General features: G+C 41.4%; 1 protein-coding gene across 1 annotated transcript in view; it reads right to left on the reverse strand.

Annotated features, from left to right (window-relative positions):
- Positions 1 to 19,901, reverse strand: part of KCNH5 (potassium voltage-gated channel subfamily H member 5) — a gene marked incomplete at its 3' end in the record, with an annotated part of 157,334 nt that overhangs the window by 111,725 nt on the left and 25,708 nt on the right. The window contains exons 5-6 of the mRNA XM_082058753.1: positions 5,469 to 5,584; positions 1,185 to 1,577 (exon numbers count right to left, since the gene is read on the reverse strand). Of these exons, the coding sequence (XP_081914879.1) occupies positions 1,185 to 1,577; positions 5,469 to 5,584 (509 nt within the window). The remainder of the gene's footprint in view (positions 1 to 1,184; positions 1,578 to 5,468; positions 5,585 to 19,901) is intronic.

Here is a 19,901-nt window from a genome sequence, read left to right on the forward strand (position 1 = left end):
TTTTCTATAAATAAAATGGAACAATGTCAAAAGATGGTACTCAGCACAGAGATGGGGATGGAATTTTAAAGAAGCTCTACAAAATCTGCACCAAACTCTGCATTAAAAAATAGGAATATAGACTTTATAAAGTGAGGATATATAACTGAGGAACTAGAGAATTTTAAAAAGCGGCGGGGGAGGAGGAGGAGGAGGAGGGGAAACAAAGAAAACCAAAACAACAACAACAAAAAGCACCACTGAACAATGGTCTAAGAAAAAACTGTTATAATGTTAAAAAATGAATAGAGGCTTTTTCATCTGTTTATAGCCCTAAAGATAAAAGACTCTAGAGAAAAATTAAAACAAGTCCTAATGCCCTTATAGTTGCATTTTAATAATGAATTTTCTCTACACTGACTTGTGCATGCATTATTTGTCAAAGTTATTGCTTGTTTTCGCTATTATCTTAGACTGCAAGCTCAATTTTGTAAATGTTAATACATTTAGCAGTTAAAAAGCTTTAATTCATTGTCCGTTTAGGATACGTTTGTTTTCTCTCCTCAAACAGTTTCTAAAATTCCAGCAGTAGCTCAAGAACTGTTTAAAAAAATGGAGATAAATCTCCCTCTCAACCAGACATTTAAAAAGATGTCATAAAAAAAGAAAATTGAAAATTACAGCATGGTTTAAAAAGTTATCATAGGGCAGGATTTAAAAAAATGCTCATTCAGAGGCATTCTCTACTTTTGTATGTCAGCGGCAAATATGTTACCAGCTTCAGCCAGAGCAGATAGAGAGTTTTTATTATTTACGTCAAGCCACATTAGTCTGTCCTGTAATGGATTAAAGCTGCTTAGAGGCAGTCACTGGGTCTGAGCTGCAAAGGGGGGCTGTGGCAGAGGGACATCCCAACTGGTCAAGCCCCTTTCGATATGGATGTGCCACAACGCTCCTGGGTGACACGCAAATGATTCTAAAACCCACATCCACTAATGTACACGTCCACTTGTGGTACTGACATCATAAGACGCCTCTGCTCCCACAAGGGAATGCTGCATAGGTGAAGCCCAGCAGCTTAAGGCCATCCCTGCATATTTGCATAGAGCTTCAGTTGCCTCTTATTGCTTCCAGATGCCTGGGAGCATGCTCTTAAATTAATTCCTAATTAAAAAATCCTTTGGAGGAGGCCTACAATCACTTACCTCATCCACATTCTCGAAGGCATTGATGATGTCATATGGTAAACAGGACAAAAGATCAATCACAAACCACGTTTTCAGGTAGTTCATCCTTATGAGTTTGGGATCAGATATAACCTCTCCACCAGGGCCAACAAAGGTCGTGTGAAAGTTCAAAACAATGTCAACCAGAAAAATAACGTCCACGACACTGTCCAGCACCAGCCAGGCAATATTGTTCTGTTTTGTCTTGAAGGAGACATTATATGGAACCATAATTGCTGTATAGAAGGTTAGAATTAAGATGACCCAGTCCCAAGTGGTTTTAAAAGCACAATAGTGCAGTATAATGTGTGGTGGAGTCTTTGGAGCTTCTTGCTTGTACTGAGGAAGAATATCGGATCCCAGTTGAAGAACCTGTAAAAGACAGAAAAGCAAATGTTACTGTTTTCAATTAATATAAAGCAATAAGGGGTCTTACGGATTTCTGTAAGGAGCGGCACAAAGACGGGACTGTGTTCATTGGACATTGCAAGTCAACCTGCAGTCTCTAAATTATCTGATTTATTAAGAATGTGTGGAAGCAGCTCTCACTCGATGAATGGGAGCAGCATAGCATCTAAGGATATACTTGCAAAAAGGGAGGTCTTTGCAGAGGGACTGAAGGGAAGCCATGCCAACAGCAAGGGCAGAGAGGCTCCATAAACAGGTTGGTGGGTACCGCCACACCAGATCATGCTTTGCAGTTACGAACATGAGCATCTGTTTGTATTTTGTAGCATCCGTTTGTATTTGGAGGTGCTACAAGACTAATCCTTTGTGCCTGACCTCTTTTTTAAACCACTGTTGAGCCAGAACAATACCTTATCAAAGGTAAACCAGATTTTAGCCTTGCTGGCTGACCTCCTTCTAAAATAAAGCATTGAGTGCACAATCTCTGCTCTAACACCCTGGCAATATCATGCTTACTTCTCATTTTCCTCAAAACATTGTTGCTCTTACAAGTTCAATATCTCTAGTGGGTTCTTTTTTATTTCTTGTAATTACTTTTCTTTTTTGCATATGACTATAATCTCCAGCATGTGCACTTTTGTAAAATGTGGAACTGGAAACGTTGCAAAGGAACCAAGCCAAATTCACTTAAGACATTCCTCCCAGCTAATCTAATTACTTCTTATCTCAGTCCAACACAAGAAACAGAAGCACAAAGGAATGCACAACATGGCAATATATTGCGCTGACAACTGAAAAGATTCCTGTGTATTTTGGAACTAATAACACCTTTTATATTCAGGGATCTCACATCTGTATGGGAGAAAATAAATAATTCCAGCAACTTTAAAACTTATTTCAGCCCTACACCTGTCCCATATTGGACCTGAGGCGCCATATTTGCAGGGACAGTCAGACTGCAAACAGCACTCCCATATGTAAAAATGATCAAACACAGGATGCTTCCTTGATGAAAAGGAGTAAATGGCTCTCAATAAACAGCACAACTAGTACCACAGACCTCGGTTCCCCATTAATTCTTTGCAGTCTTATTTTTAAGATGAGAAAGCTGTTACTGAGATCATACAGTAAAAGTCTGGCTCTGCTGAAAACTTGCTCTTCAGAAATCACCAAGGGAAAACAAGAGCAGCCTCCCTCACTCTCTGTTGGAGGATGTGGCTTCCCAACATGTCTAATTTGGCCCAATGTCAGGCTGTAACCTGATGGGACGCAAACCTACTTCTGCCTACCTATTCCCACCCTCCCTAATGTCAATTTTAGCAATCACAACCTGTAAGGAAAGTCAATTAAACTGCTATGATGAAAAACTCATTTATTGTTAGATTAGTTAACCATTTGTTTTCTAGAGTCTGCTGAGTTGCACAAATTTAACCTGTGACTAGAAAACCACTAGACCCACTACAGAGGCAGCAGTGAGAGTGTAGCAGAGACCTCCAGGAGACCACGGCTGCTCCTGCTGCCAAAAGCCTCCTATCACACCACTTTTGGTGTAACGCAAAGCCATGCGCTGGGCTCCAGCTGAACAGCAACACACACCGAGGTGTGTGGTCCCAATGACACTTGCCAGAGACCCTCACAGATGCCAAACCCCTGGTGAGCACCATAAAAATATCAACCTCCAGGTGTCCCTTCCCCAGTGACCAGGACAAGGCTCACTATCACAACTCCTCTAAGTCCCTAATGGGCAAGTTCAGCTGGCCACTGTGGCGCACTGAATTTGCTGGTGGATCCATGGGCCCTTCGCTGGAATAAAAGCAATGATCAATACCACCATGTTTTTTCACAGCAGCCTTTGTACAAATCTATGAAACTTCTTTCAATGCCAAAATTGTCCCCTGCATTTAATATACAATGTTGCCTTTGACTCGTAATCTGGTTGTTATCTCCAGTTATTACTTTGGACTCATCTGTGGTCAATACTTTACTGTCATGATAAATCAAGAGTGGGACTTGCGTCTTTGGTTTCTCCATACCTATTTGTTCCCCACCTTGTTTACTGGGGCAGGAGCCAGGAACAGCCTCACTATTGCTGGAATAATAAGCTACTCAGCACTCAAGCCAAATGCGATGAACATATGCTTGATACTTCCCTGTGTCTCTGGTGGTGGAATGCCTAGGAGCTCCCATGACACTGTAAAAGCATAATTATTATTCTTAACATAATATCATGCTGAGTTTGACATGGTGAGTGGGTGGCAAGTGGCTGTGGAGACCACTGAACTATAATGATTATTTCTTTCATGCTGCATGAATTTTTAATCTTAAACCACAAAAGAATACACAATATCTTGTTAGTCAGCTGCATTCATCACAGACTCTCGAAGCTATTCTTGTATATAACTAACAAAAATGGCTGGTAACTGTTAAGCCTAATGAAGGTAAGCAGTATGTTCTTCAAGGGACGAGCTGTAATGATAATGCTCCTCCTCAGACACAGAGGTATGAAAAATTTGGCCTGTACAGTGATGATGTGCCTCCACTCATTCTGCATTCCTCACAGCACTTTCCCTACAAAGCACTTTGTAGCTCTAAATGACTGGTAGGAGAGAAGATCGCACACTTGCCAAGCAACCTGTTCCTCAGTACAACCTTCTCCCTTACCTGAGCTTTTCCTGTTGCCTGACCTAAATCTTCCTTTCTGTGACTTAATGCCACTACGTTTTCTCTAGCAATAGTGGTTCCAGTGAACAATTTCCTCCCTCATTCTATGCACCTGCTATAGACTTATTTGAATATTCTTACCATATCTTCTCTAGATTAAGCCAATAGTGGATATAACAGGATTTACAGAACACTGACATGTCATGAATTAGAAAAGCAAGATGTGAGAGTAACTCAGCAGTCATCCAGCTACTGGTATGGGATAATTCAAGAGAAAACATCACACTTCCAACACTTGAAAACTAGGGGTTTCCATTTTTATTTTAATTTAAATAGAGCTTTTATTATTAATAAGAGAAAAAAAAATAAACAAAACCAAAACCAAAACCCAAACAAACAAAACAAACGCACACACATTTAAAGCTGCTAGCAGTTCTTAGCACTGAACCCAAGACAAGCTCTCTGGCACAAGGTGGCTGGGGTTGTCATGTTCAGTAGCCCATATATTTTTGACCCACATATTTTTCATTACCAATGGACAGGAATATGAAAGCTGTACCTCTGTTTCATCAGTTAACCTGAAGGCATTCACTTGTTGCACCATCTGCACTGTTAAGGAGATGTTTGCAACCTGCCAAAGAGTTCATTTCATCAGTTCTGAAGAAAAAAATGATGAGCAAAATACCATAGGAATGACTTCACAAGAAAGTCAAGATTAAGAGATACATAGTCAGTATGCCTGTACAACCCCAGGGACCTGGACAGGGATACTTCCAAAGAGGTTTTTCAAATAATCTCCTTTCCCTGGAAGAGCAAGCGACCATCCGCAGGGCTCAAGGACATCATGTCTGGTTCCGCATAGGTGTGATATAGCATGTAGAGGAGCATACTGTGCACCCCAAGTGAGGCAACAACCAGCAAACTGAGAATTGCATCACAGAAATAGGGCCATGTAAGTAAAAGTGACCTACGGAGACTGTTTTCATGACTGAGAGTGACCTGTCCCAGAAATGTGGGCTTGGCACATATTGCTGCTTTAGGATGAGCAGAGACGAGGCTGAGAAAAAAAAAAATCAGAGTTGGGAAACACTTTCCTCTAAAAATATTATGTAGTAATGGGAATTAGGTTTTTCCCAACCCCCCCTATCTCTTCCTGCCTTATGGATGGAGCAGGCTGCTATGTGTCCCACTTACTTCGGCTAACCGGGAGTGTTTGTGCACCACCTCAGCCTTGTTCATGGGCGTCAGCTGCTGCAGGACACTCCGGCTGTTCGTCAGGGCTCGCGTCAGCCGAGCAAACTTTGTCCAACCTGCGGGAAAGAAGGAAATCGTGTCAGATGTACTCAGACCACACGCATCGTTAGTATGTATCCTCCGTGTTCACTGATACTAAACCTCAGACTTCGAGTTTCTCTAAATTGCTGCACAGAACAGCTTCAGCCTCCAGACATTGCAAAAGAGGAAAAATACCACTGCTTCAAGGCAACCACAAGTAAATCTGAGTAAAACCAAAATGCTTTGGCTTGCTCTTTCTTCTGCCTTTTGGAGACAATGTATTAGAGGGATCGCATTGTGCTTTCAGCCTTCTGGGGAGTTACTCCACTGCTTAAATCTAATTCTAAGACACTGAAGTTAATGCAAAGGCTTCCCAAGTCTGCAAATCCTGCTGAAGTGAAAATCTCCCCAGCTACAGTTTGGCTCTTGCTGATTCAGGGCTGCTGGAGCAGCCACAAAAGCCTGATCTTTAAGTCTTTACTGTTTCTTGCCCCAGCTAAAAAATACTTTAAACACAGATTAAGCACTAGATTTTAAATGGCATTAGGAAATACACGTGGCTGTTAAACTAATGATAAACAGCTGCTTTAATGATAGTTGGAGACCCGCACAATAGGCCACCCCTGGGGAATTTTTTGTGCAGCATCCAGAAAGGAGCGGTTGGAGTCTGTTACTAACAGCAGCACTGATCCAGGAACGTGCCATCAGGTCATTCCTGCCGGAAAAACGCCCAAATGTGACTGCTGGCGTGGATGCGTCAATGGATGAGGTAGACCGGGGGTAGCAAAGAAAACGCCAGGGGTTTAAGCAAGAAAACTGAAAATCCAAATACCTGCAGGAAGGAAATGCCTCCCCAAGAGCCATGAAGGAGATGCTTAACATAGCCAGGTATAACCTGATATTTTACTACACAGGTATGTAGAAAATATCAAACAAGTTATGGACAGGAAACAGGTTCAGGAGAAGGTTTTACTTCTATTTAACTTGAACGCTGAGTAGGTGAAAAATGGGGGAAATGTCACAGCTAAGAAAGGAAACACAACAGTTCTATGTTAGCTAGGTTTATTTTTAAATGCCTGATGTTTGATAGGCGACAGGGACTTGGAAAGTTAAGGAAAGCCCTGGGGTCGATAAAATGAAGATAAGAGAACAGACAAGGCAATAAAAGTTCAAGAAAAAAAAAATTACAGTTTGGCTTTGCAATTTACCACATTCACACAAATGTAAATCATTTCATCATTTAGCAATCAGAGCAGACCCAAATATCATGATACACCACCAGCACAGCAGAAGCCATTTGTGTCTGGCTATTTATACATGACCTCAAAAATGCACATAAAAAATGCAGTGGGAAAAGGTAAAAAATAGAAGTATTTTATTAACTATTCAAATCTAAACCTTAAATGTGAACTTTGGATGTGCCTCATGCTTCTCGAGCTTACAGGGATATTCAATTAGGAACATTTACTTTCTGTATTAAACAAGGTCAAGAGAGACTATAGGGATCCGAGTATGAACTGTTAATTTCTTGAAAAAATTCTTGAGGTTTTCTTTTTCTTAATTCTCTATAAAACCATGGCAGGGAGACAGCTTGAAGAGAAGAAGTCAGAACTCCTCTTTATCTTTCTTAGCCAGTGATTTCAAAGAGCAAGCAAGCATCGGAACAGCGTCCTGACAGCTCTGCCCCGACATTTTTTGTGATTGCTGAAGGCCACGGTGTATCCAGCTGATTGCTTTTGGCACACTGCAACCACGCTGCAAGAACCGGAGGAAAAGAGCAGTTCTCTTCTGAGAAGGGGCCACCCACCTCCAGACCCTGGGCAGGTACCTACACACACATGCACACACACACAGTGTCCTCTTCCCCTGGAAAGACAATTCCCTGTGGCCGATGGGGATGGGTTTGGCACATTTATTTGTCGCATCTCAGCTTTGTCAGCTCCCCCAACTCTAACAGGAACCTCATGAAGTTCAACAAGGAGAAGTGCAAAGTCCTGTACCTAAGGAGGCACAGCCGCATGCACCAATATATGCGGGGGGCCACCAGCTGGAAAGCAGCTTGGCAAAAAAGGACTTGAAGGTCCTGGTGGAGCAGGTTGACCATGAGGCAGCAATGTGCCCATGCTGCAAAGAGCATGAACAGTATCCTTGGTTGCATTACACATATTGCCAGAAGGTCAATGGTGGTGGATCCTTCCCCTCTGCTCAGCACTGGTGAGGCTACACCTGGAGTGTAGTAGTGTCCAGTTCTAGGCTACCCAGTACAAGAGAAACATAGACATACTGGAGAGAGTCCAACAAAGGGTCACAAAGATGATTAAGGGACTGGAGCATTCCTCCTCTGAGGAAAGGCTGAGAGAGCTGGGACTGCTCAGGCTAGAGAAAAGAAGGCTTTGGGGGTGCAGATCTTATTAACGTATATAAATACCTGAAGGGAAGATGCAAAGAGGACAAAGCTAGGCTCTTTCCAGTGGTGCTCCGTGACAGGACCAGATGCAATGGGCACAAAATGAAACACAAGAGGTTCTGTCTAAACCTTAGGGAACACTTTTTTACTGTGAGAGTGGCCACACGCTGGCAGAGGTTGCCCAGAGAGGCTGTCAACTCTTCCTCCTTGCGGATATTCAAAAGCTGTATGGACAGGGTCCTGGGCAACCGGCCATAGGGGACCCTGCTTGAGCAGTGGGGTTGGACAAGATGACCTTCAGAGGTCCCTTCCAATCTCAACCATTCTATGATTCTGTGAGCTTTCTGATAGCTGACAGTTAATGGTTCAAGGTTTACTTTATTTTCTGAGGTTTAGAGCATTGATCCATACAGTGATCAGATGAGGATTGGGGAAGAGTCAGGGGCTGACAGTGATACATCATGTACTCTCCAAAAATCCCTTTCCATGGTGCTGCACAGACTGAGAGATCCTACTCACAAAAATACGAGTTTTAAAAATGCATCTCCTCTTATAAAGCAAAATTGGTAAGAAAATTGCTGTAATCATCTGAGGCAAGAAAAACATCTGTTGTGCATTAACCACAAATACAGAAAGCCGGGGGAAGTTGAGGAAGATACACCACAAGGAGCTGGAGGAGTAAGACACATACCAAACAAGAGCAATCCTTTTCCTGCAAAACTGAAAATGAAGAACTATGCTTTTTCAAATACTCTCTTTCCACCTTAGTGAGATCATCAACGTCATGTGAAAGAAAAACTCACACATTTTAACATTCAGGGTTACCGCTCTGCTTGTCTGGTCTGACCTCTTCTTTTCACAGGGCAAATCATTTCATCATGTCTTTCCTCCACCAAGACCAAAGCTTTGCTGTACTAGAGCAGACCTTTTGAAGAAATCCTTCCAGCCTCATTTAGAGACTTCACATTTGCACGTTTCTTTCAGCCTTGTGAAGCCCGTGACTTTGGACATTCGAAATACAGAATATGCTAAGACTTTTTTTCTAATTCAGCACAAAGTCCAGCACTATTTTACCTGTTCCTATCTATCCATCTGCAATAGTATGAAAAAACACCAACTTCTTTTGTTTCCTATTTACAACCCAAGAAAACTGAAAACATAGCAACAGCAAGATGGTGGGGTATGAGTGGGATGGTGAAAATGTATACAGGCTGTCTTGTGTCTGAAATAATCTGTACAGGGTACATTTATCTGTTTCTTGACCTTGCTGTAGACTAGAAAAAATTGAGAATTATATTTAAAACTAACGCATATGTTTAAATAGACCATGCAAAATTTATATAGCTGCCTACTGCTGTCAATGTTTCTTCAAATTATTCTCTCCTTTCTTTTCCTCTACAGACTTGAAAAGAATGATAATTTTATCACATGTATTAGTGACCGCCTGCTCTCACAGATATTTTCAGTCTGGAGGGAGTAAAGAGTGGCACAAATAGCAGGTGCAAGAGGGAAAAAAACCTACTCGTGAGAAAAAGCAACACTTGTGATGCTCTCTTCAGCTCAGCTGGACTGACTGTGTCTTTCTTCCACAGAACCACTTGAAAAATAATACCCTGAACTTGCACCACCGCACTCAAATTGTTAGGAACAGAGGCAACATAATAAGATCACACACCAGATCAAGCCAGCAGCTGCTCCTCCTTACGAGCAGTTAAATTAGGTATTTCAGAGAAAGATGTTAACTACCTCAAATGGAAAATTCTGGAATAACATACACAGAAAATGGTTGTTTCCCTCAGTTGTCTTTAATTACTTCCTAACTCATGGACAAAACTAGAAGAATTTGTACCCCTGCTTTAAAATGAAACAAAACAAACAAACAAAATCAACCTCATGATCTGCATTCATTCTCATGATGCAAAACAAGGGTCTGTGCTTCAAGAGACGCCTAGAAAAATGCTTCCCTGTTCCTATTCATTACTCAAACTAAAATTTTTGTATTCTCAAGAAATCAAGATGCAGGTTTAACAACTCCATACAGTTACAAAAACAGGACATGAAGAAGGCAAGCATGCTGATAGACATGGATTAAACTATTCTCTGCCTTGGCACAGCTGTAATGCTGTCCTTCCAAGCATGCCACTTTTGTTCTTCCTCCATGTGTTTTAGTCACAATTAAATACATCTGCAAAATATTCTCCATGTCTCTTGCTCTAATTAGGACTGCCAACTTGACAGCCCTCTGACTGCAGAGCTAACTGAGCCAGGGATGACTTGGTGGCATCCTTCACACAACAGCTGAGCCAAAGGTTTTCTGAAGAGCAAAAAAAAAAGGAGTACCAAATATATATATATATTTATTTTTTTTTTTAAAAAAAAAGATACTTCTTTCAAACCATAGCTGCTACAACATGAGTTGAATCTGTTAACATTGTGCCAGGATGCTTGGGGGAGTGCAAGAGCATGGAAGGGAGGTAGGCAATAGTCAATAGTCAAGCAAAGCAGACAGAGCACCTGAACACCTCCTCAGAGATGGAAAAGCTTTCCAGATGGGTCTAAGATGCTTAATCAGCCACAACACTACAGAAATGATGTGGTGTCTAAGGGGGAAATGGTCTTTCCAGCTTTCTTGTCAACGACCCCATATGTAGGGAGGATACCTTGTAGAGAGGTAATATAAATTCACCCCCTTATAACTTGATCCTATCTTACCTCCATTGTCAGAAAGTCCAAACCAACTTATGTGAAACCTCTCACCCACTATAGCATGTGCCTTTCCATCAGCTACTACTCCAGCAAGAATAGCATTATGCCCACACATCTTTCTTCCTGAGATCCTGAATCAATCATTGTGTTTTATCCTGGACAGCTGGGATGGGAACAGCTCTGCAGCAGCTGCTCCCCAAACAGCTCCACTCCACCACACTCGCTGCTTACTGTGTGCTCAGGGACCTTCTGCAAACTGCACTCTTGCATTGCCATAGGGACCTCTCTCCCTGGCCTTCTGGTCACGAATCTCCTTCCCATTAATATACCCTGCAGATCGATCCAGTACGCAAACACGCTCACCTGCCTCCAACACCTGCTCCTCTTCTTTGCTGCCTTCTCTAAGTAAAGAGAACTGTCAAGAAGGCTGAAGAAGCTGTTCCAGCGTACAGCAGAGCATAAAAAGGATAAAGAGCTGCCCAAAGAAAGCCCAGCAAAGGAGGCTTCCCCAAGCAGAAGTGATGCTGGAAGCGATGGGACAAAATCACTATCTCCTAATGGGTATCTGGAGATAAAAAACCTTTTAAGCCTACTGATTCCTCTTGGGGTCACAAAGCCTGCAGAAAATTGGTTAGGCTCCACCCAAAACTGTGCTCCCACACGCCCCAAGGAGCAGCTCCTGGTGCCCATCACACATGGACACTTCTGCCAAGGGGCTGGGTTAGACCTGGGCAGGAGTTGAAAATTTGTAATCTCTCTTATTGGATTTGTGTACAGGTCCAAATATGAATTTTTCCACCTAGCTAGAAACAACACTGAAAAAAAATCTCTAGTTCATAAACCATATTATGCTATTTTAAAGCTAAATCAGAGTTTATGAAGAGTTTAAAAATCTCAAGGCGAGATGTTAATGTTCTTTATAGTGCACTTGCTCTGAAAAATCTAGACATGACTAGTTCCCCCTAATAAAACATTAGTGTAGCTCTACTAGGTTGCAATTAACCTTTTTGTCAAGGTTTGTCTGGATCGGAAAAGGATCAGAAAAGATGATGGCTTTAACATCAGTGTAACAGGGAACTATCCAATATCTTAGATTGCAACGAAAACACTTGGGTTAAGAATTATATTCTGTGTAAAAAACAACTGCTGAGGGTAATTACAGCAATGCCCATGTTGATCCCTGCCTGCAAGAATATAAGGAACACCTCCAGACCATGGAAAGGTTGTTGTTCTCATCCCACTGTGAAGCATGAAACAGTTAACATACAGAATGCTTAAATAAGTATACTCTATGATTTACTCGCAAACGCAAAAAGCTGGCACCACTCAGAGTTAGGCAGTATGGAATTCAATTGGTAGCATGGATCATCCTCCTGCATCAACATTTAGCACCTACAAATCTCAACTATTCCTGGACATTCAGACAGAAAAATCATTACAATGGCTGGCTATTTGCTCTTTATTGCAGGTAAAGTATGGCTGAAAGAGCTCACTGTCTCTTCAAAAAACTTAATCATCCTGGTTTTGCTTTGTTAGAGAGAGAGGGATAAATGAGATTCCTGTATAAACATCATAAAAGTCAAACAAAGCTCAATCACTCCCATGATGCAGTAAAACTATTTAGGGACTGAAGAACCACAGAGTCTGTTCAAAAGTAATTCAAAATATTAGAATAAATTTCCCAATTTGAAATTCTGTGTGTTCCACTGTCTGATAATGTACTGCACGCTTGTGATAATTTTTACATCCGACCTCTGTTCTTGCTCAATGTTATATTCCCAGTTACCATCCACCCACTGCAGCTACTGGGGAGCTCAAAATTGCTGAAGAATCAACGGGTAATCTTGAGTATATCGCTTTACCTCTCTGAGCTTCACTTTCTTCTCCTTAAAATGACGATAATGCTAATGACCTACTTTGCAAGCCATTTTGAGATCTACTGACAAAAAGTGCAAAGATTTATATACCACTATACTACATTTGGTATACAATGTATTTTTAAATTTAATTCTGGCATAGCTGCAAATATACAGTGCATAACTTCACTGTGCAACTAAAGCTAAAGTTTAGACACACACACAGGGCCACCAACGACTTTTTTCCCATAAGTATACACAAACAAGTGCAAATTTTGGGGGGAAAAACAAAAAAAGCACTAAGTACTATAAATGTCAGTCAACTGGCTTTTAGGAGTTTTTTAGATAGCAAAATGGTGCCATTCAATGGCCACTGAAAACGGGCTACACCACCGAAAGGCTCAGCATCAAAAGGAAGGCAGCTTCTAGAAATGAAGAAGCAGTGTAAAATGAAGCACACAGGGACAAGAAGAGGGAATGAGTATGTGAATGACAAATTATGGTTTATGAGAATGGACATGGGAAGCTAAAGACATACGGGAAAAATCCTTCTCTGGCTAGAATTATTACATTAACAATTAAGTTTTTAAAGAATTCAGAGTACAACCAAAAGGCATTCTGGAGTCATAAGCAGGAAGGGCAGAGGCTGACCCAAGTAGTTACAGGTTGCTCAGCTTGATCTCAGTGCCAGGCAAAATGAGAGAAAAACTGATCTGAGTTTCAATATGCTTAATAAAAAAGGAAAGGAACGTAACAAATGACTGTCAATACAGAATTAGGTAAAATGCCCTAAGATGTTAATTTCATTATTTGATAAGAGTATACGTTTGGTTCAGGAAGACAGCCAAACGCTGGGACAGAACAAGCTGCAAGCCAAATGCAGTGGTCAGCCAGAGCCACAGCATCTGTTTGATGTACATCGGCGAGGGATGAGCCAGGGCAGCTCCCCATACAAGTGCTCTCCTGCTGGGCAGCAACTGGACCATTGACTTGGCAGCAGCCTCAGCAGTTGTCCCTGGTTTGCTCTACCTGCAGCCAAGGACTTTCCTCCCAACAGCTCCCAAATCAGTACAGTCACAGTGCTCATCACGTAACACCACCTTATTCTGGCACTACATTTGAATCACCCGAGAACCACGTGCTGGCCAAATCCTCTGAACTGACACTGTGTGACACTCTTGACAAGATACTGAGACTACGCAGTTCAGTAAATTACAGGTTAAATGAATTAAGAACTTGCTAGCTGGCAGATATCAAACAAGGAGTAGTGCAAAACAGTCAAAAATTATTCCAAGTGCCTTCTGGACCCCAGTGGACAGGTCCCCTTCTAGTCGGTGCTTTTCTCGTTGGTTTGAAAGTCGTTATAAAAACAATTAATAAAATGCCCAGATGGCAGGAAGATTAGAGGAATGTTAACCAGTAGTGAGGAAAGTCACACAGGATGATGTGCTTGGTAACTGGGCATGTGCCATTAAAATGTGTTTTAAAACAAAATCAAATATCTAGGCAAAAGCAATGTAAATTGTACCTCCAGCATGGTGGGGGGAAATGTCCCTAGCAAAGAACAGTCCTGAAAATGATCCCTGGTGTCAGTAGATGAGCAATTCAGCATATGATTTGCTTTGGCAAAAAGTCACCTAGTCCTTGGACATAAAACAGTAAAAGCTAGGCTTGGAGAGGCTGAGCAATGGGCAATATTGAGGAGTTGGCTGTGAACCCACTTGACTACAATAATGGCTGCCGAAACTTATTTGTGACCTGGGAGGCTGAAATCCATGCCACCATATCTTCATCCCTACTGCTGCCAATGAGCTGGATTAAAATGCAGCTAAAATGTCTGTGTATCTGCCATCAGCAGACCTCCAAGTTCAGGCTAGACAGAGGCTTAAGGAGCTCAACTCATTTACTTTATCAAAAGGAGGTGGAGCAATTACTTGATATCTGTGTAAGTGCCTTAATGGGACTTTACTAGTATAGTGGAAAAAATGCGTAAGAAGATGGCACTGCAAGCAGCTGAAGCCAGGTTAATTCAAATGTGACACTTTTTTAAAGTCAAAAGTATAATGAAAAAGCAAGAAAAATAAGAAGGAATGTGGTGGATCCTCAGTCTCTTCAGATTTCTAAATCAATACTGGATGTTAGTCTGGAGGAGATGGTTTAGTCACACACAAGTTCATGGGTTCAGCAGAAGAATAACTTAGTGAAATGTAATGCCCTTTGGTAAATAAATTAGACTCTTAAACTCTAACTACTATATTTATACTTATTATTTCATATATGACCTAAGAGTATTCAATTTCCTACATAAAAAGGGTATCCATTTACAAAGAGTTACTGCTTTAGCGATCAATTTCCAGTTTAATTCAATCTCTCACAGGGTCAGATTTTATTTCAATGGGATTTCTTTTTCATTGCACATTGAACTTCTAGAAATTTACAGAGAGTTAATGCGCATTGTGGGTTGCTGATGGTGCACACAAAGGCCTCAAAAGGCAATATGAGATTCAGAAAAGTACTTGATTTCTGTGAAGGAAACTAAACAGCCCTGGCTATGGAAATTTTCTTCATCATGGTGGGTCTTTGCAAGCAGCAAAGTGAGAAGGGGGTATGGGAGCAGAAATAAGGCCTTGGAGCGTCACCCCTAGGAGCAAGGAAACAACTGTCTCTTGGAGACAGGTCAGCATTTGCCACCAGCATGTCACTGAAGACAGTAAAAGCGATGCTGGTCCTGCAGGAACAGGAGCAAAGCGACCTCAGAAGGTCTTCCTGATTACTAGCAAGCTGTGCTTGTCCAAAATGAATGGTTTCAAATACCAAGTGAGTACATCTTAGCATCATTCCTCTGAGTTGTCTGCTCTTGTCACTGGAAGCCCACCTGGTTTCCTGGCAAATGACCATTTCTCTGTCATCCTCACAAAGTCCTTTCTCAAGGCCCAGGTGTTCCTGGATGCTAGACCCAAGGGAGAACGGAGAGATGGAGGTGATCTCCTTGGTGTCTGAAGGCACTGGCGGGTGAAACTCTGCAGATCAGAGCAATAGGAAACAGCACCAGAACAAGTGGGTCCCTATAGCATCAAGAGCCTTGGTATCACAGCCATGGAAAAGCGCAATAAAAACATGGTAAGGATATCAAAATTGTGACCTATTAAATTACTGTTATGGATTACTGTCAAGGTAATGTGTTCAACAGGGTACACTGTGCTTTAGCTAAAGGTAGAAACCTCATTTTCATGCTCTAATCCCTCCACCCACTTCTTCTATTATCACCAGGATTGATACTCCCTCAAGGAAAAAAGTTCCCATCTGCAACTAGTTACATATGCTTAATAACTTACACTTATTAAAGATAAAAAAGGATCAGAATTATAGGCTTAGGAAGGATTAGCAAGCATAAGTGCATATTTCTGCAACTACTACACTTTTTATAGCCCTGTCACACTCCGAGATAGAGTTGTATCATTATATAGAGTTATATAACCATAAAGAGTTATATCACTGGAAGCATTACAGCATTGTCCCAGACAGTCTTGATTATCAAAGTCTGGCTCTATCAAGTGAAGTAAAACAACAAAAAAAACCCCTAACTTCAGGATACTGCTGTGCCATCTCCTGATCCCATCTGTTAACAGCACATGGACCTGAGTTGTAGAGGCCTCATTTATACAGCTTTGCATCCTAATTCAGCATCCCATCAATATTCAACTTCCCAACCACTTCCAGCAAGTGACAAGCCTGATATTTCTCTCAAAAGAGACAGACAACCAGTGAGAATACTAGCCGAAAAAAATTCCAAGTTTACCGCGAGGCCACGTTTTTTCTTCCCTGATCATAACAAAGGAAATAAAGCCACTGCACAATAGGTGAAACTCCACTATTAGCAAAAAAAGTGCCAGTCCTTTTTTCTATCCTTAAACTTTCATTTCAATATAACCTACAGCACTCCTGGCTTCAAATGCTGTTAACATTTTAAGTGGTCCCATTTGCCATTCTAATAGTTAGGGCTCAGAAAAATGGCTTCATTTTTTTCTGACAAATAAACATAAGATTATTACCACTGTGTGTCTTTGGAAGGATTGAAAGTCTTCAGATGTTTTTAAAAGGCCATTGGGTAAAGACAGAATAAAAGCACAGCAAGCTGATAAAAGCATCCAACTGTGACCCTACAATGGTACAAACATAAAAAAAGAAGACTCTTTAGGTTTTATTCTCTGGAAGAAAATACATAATACGATCTTTCATATGCTTGTAATGGCCTTCCACCCCTGCTGTGTAAGGCATTCAGCCAGGACACCTGGGGATCTGACCCTCCAGCACCACAGGTGGGACCTATTGCTTGGTCCTGAATCCAGATCAGATAAATGTTCATATTACCAAAGAGCAACAGGAGAAGGAAAGAAAAGAGAGACCAAACACAACATAGCATAGCTCCTTCACCAGAAAATAAGGCATTGTCCCAATGACCACCAAGTGCAGCCATCATCTCCTGCAACACCTCCTGCCGCATCACTAGTTCTCATACAACTTCTTCCACACTGCCGCCATCCACAGCTCATCCAGCCACCGACTCAGAAGCTGGGACACTATGAGCCATAAACCAAGTCAACATTGGAGTCTTCCCCCAGCCCTCCACACCACACAGCCGTTGGTGGCATCTTCACCAAGCAGTGAACATGTGGTGGCTGATGTTTCCTTTCATTATCATCTTCACTGCTTCTACTTGAGATGCTGGTTGTTGGTTTTCAGTTGATTCTGTTTGGTTGGTTGGGTATTGTTGTTGTTGTTCTTTGGTTGGTTGGTTAGTTTTGTTTTTTTCTGGTTTGGTTTTGATGGTGGTGGTTTTGGTGTGTTTGGGGTTTTTTTTTGTTTTGTTTTTTAACACTTTTGCATGGTTAGACACTTTTTAAAGTAATTTTCCATTTGCAAGGATACAACAGTACTTTTTGGTCACTGTTACATCATTGTACATCATAGGTCTCCTGTACATCGCTCTGTGATAATAGATACCAGCATGGCTAACAAGAAAGCAAGTCAGCCTGTACCCTCTCCAAAAACAAGGATTTTGATCTCTGCCACTACATTTTTATTAGAGGAAGGTAACTTTTAAATACCCCTTTTCTCCAGTCTTGCTTTCAGTCCGGTGCGTTTTAACAGCTTCCTGCCCTGTGACAAATTCACAGTGTTCTGGGTGACCCAGGAAATTTTTTCATCACTTTTACACCCTCCTGCAAGCAAAGCCCCCTCCTCCTCCTTTCTGACAGCATCAACACACAGCAAACGGTGAGCACACAGGTAAGCAGAGAGATGCACCATCTGTCGCAGCGCCCCGACCTCTCTACCTCCCCTCACTCGCACGGGGCTGGTCCCCGTGATATCAACTCTGTTTTTTGTACTGAGCCTGGAAACAAGCGTGTTTGAGAACCTATACTGGACAAAAAAAATCACGCCTCTCCCTTGAAATGTGTTTTGTAGTAAGACCACTATTTTCTTTTATTTGTATGTCCTGTTTTCACAAATACGACAAGCTCCTCAACACTTCTGAGCAGTTCTGCATCCTCAGGACCAGTCCCCTAAAACTGCAGCTGCCTGTGCAAGGTCTACACAAGATGCCAAACACGTTGCAGCCACCGCAAGTAAATCTGGCAAACCCAACCATTTATTTCCAGGAGCCAGGACACACAGACAACCTGCAGTGTAGATACACCCATTGTTATGATTTAAATACCAAATCCTTGTACCTCATAGGAGTGTGATATACTGAAGCTTCACAACAAAGCAACATACCTTGGAACACTGCAGAATATATTGGTATGGAGAGATTATTGCATAATGGCATCAATATTTTATATCTATTGAATTTTTTATCTCAAATTTAGTGCTCTCATAAGTAATCGACAGTAACTCATTTGCACCATAGTTACTTATGCATTATGTATTGCATGGTCCTGGCAGAATTTTTGAAGAAGAATCCTTCTTTTAAAAAGAAAAAGAATAGCCCTTTCAATTACAAGTTCCAGCATTCAAATGCTTTTTACAAAAGTTTAAAAATTCTTCATTAAATTGTAACATATATGTTTACCGACCTCATAATCAAAAAGGAAGTGGTCTGACAAGCTTCTAAGCTCATCATAACATTATCTGCAAGGACAATGAATTATGCATCTCTCATAGCTCTATGTCTGACAAACACTGTGATCCCGGTGCTGTGGGATCCCGCAGATCCACCCAGTTGAGACACAAAGGGTAATGCAAGAGTGCTGTTTTCCCATCCTCGTAGTAAAATGGTACAAATATTTGAATAAGATTTTTTTTAACATGAAGAATATAAAATACAAGCTCTAATTCATGCAAAAGGAAAAGAAAAAAAATCAGGTCAATTACTTGCAATTATGGAGTTCGTTGATCAATGTTAATCTATGCTCTAATCAAAGCACCCCGAGCAAATTCTTAAGATTGCTATCATATGCCTTAAAGGCACTTAAGAGATGTGGCTGTACTGCCTTGTGCAGTGGTTAGTTTCTTGGGGTGTTTTTAGGTTTTTTTAAGTACAACTTTGACAGAAGTAAGTGCTCTTTAAACATGCAGTCGAACCTCTCCGGCTGCTGACGACAATATTTCGCAATGTTCATAGTTAATACCTGGCATTTTAACTAATGGTACCTTTCTCTGGAGAACAGCAGTACACAAGTTATGCACTTCACAGCGATTGCTCTTTCCCATAGGAACATATATTGTTCCTATAATGGATGATAAATATATTCTACTCCTCCTCAGCCACAAGCCAGGGAGGGGGAGAGCTCTGCCCCCCCTAGCACATCCCTGCCTCCCCAGGGAAGGTAACAGATTACTAATCTCCAAGGATGACAATCCAAAGGAGGCAACATTCATCATTTCTGCATTTGGGAGCCACGTTTAATACATTTTCCCTGTCCTGCTGCAGCCACACACTCCTCAGGTCAACCACATCCTGCAGAAAGCAGAGCAGAGGCAGTGAAACGGGGGGTTTCAGGGGCTCATTTCATGTGAGGTAAATCTTGATCTCCCCAGAAAAAATCAAATAGGAAATCGTACAAGAGGATCCTTGCAAAGACTGACTTTTTCCATTATGAGCTCCCACTACATATTATACACACTACCGCAAGGAGCAGGTCCCATGTCCTTCAGACATCTGCAGTTAAAGTCCTTTCAATTAACTGGCATTTATCCTAAAATTTTCAGATTATTTCCAGGCAGAAGAATTCCATGCTATAGGGCTGAAAGTGAAATAAAGGAACATTTGCATGTTGCTAACTAAATTGTAGAAGCAGTAAAGCTTATGATGGCTGAGAAGGTATTCCTATATCAGGATCTTGTAACTTTACAGATAATACCCTCTACACAAAATTT

Source organism: Streptopelia decaocto (assembly GCF_964273445.1).
Source record: "Streptopelia decaocto genome assembly, chromosome: 7".
In the NCBI taxonomy this organism is placed as follows: Eukaryota; Metazoa; Chordata; class Aves; order Columbiformes; family Columbidae; genus Streptopelia; species Streptopelia decaocto.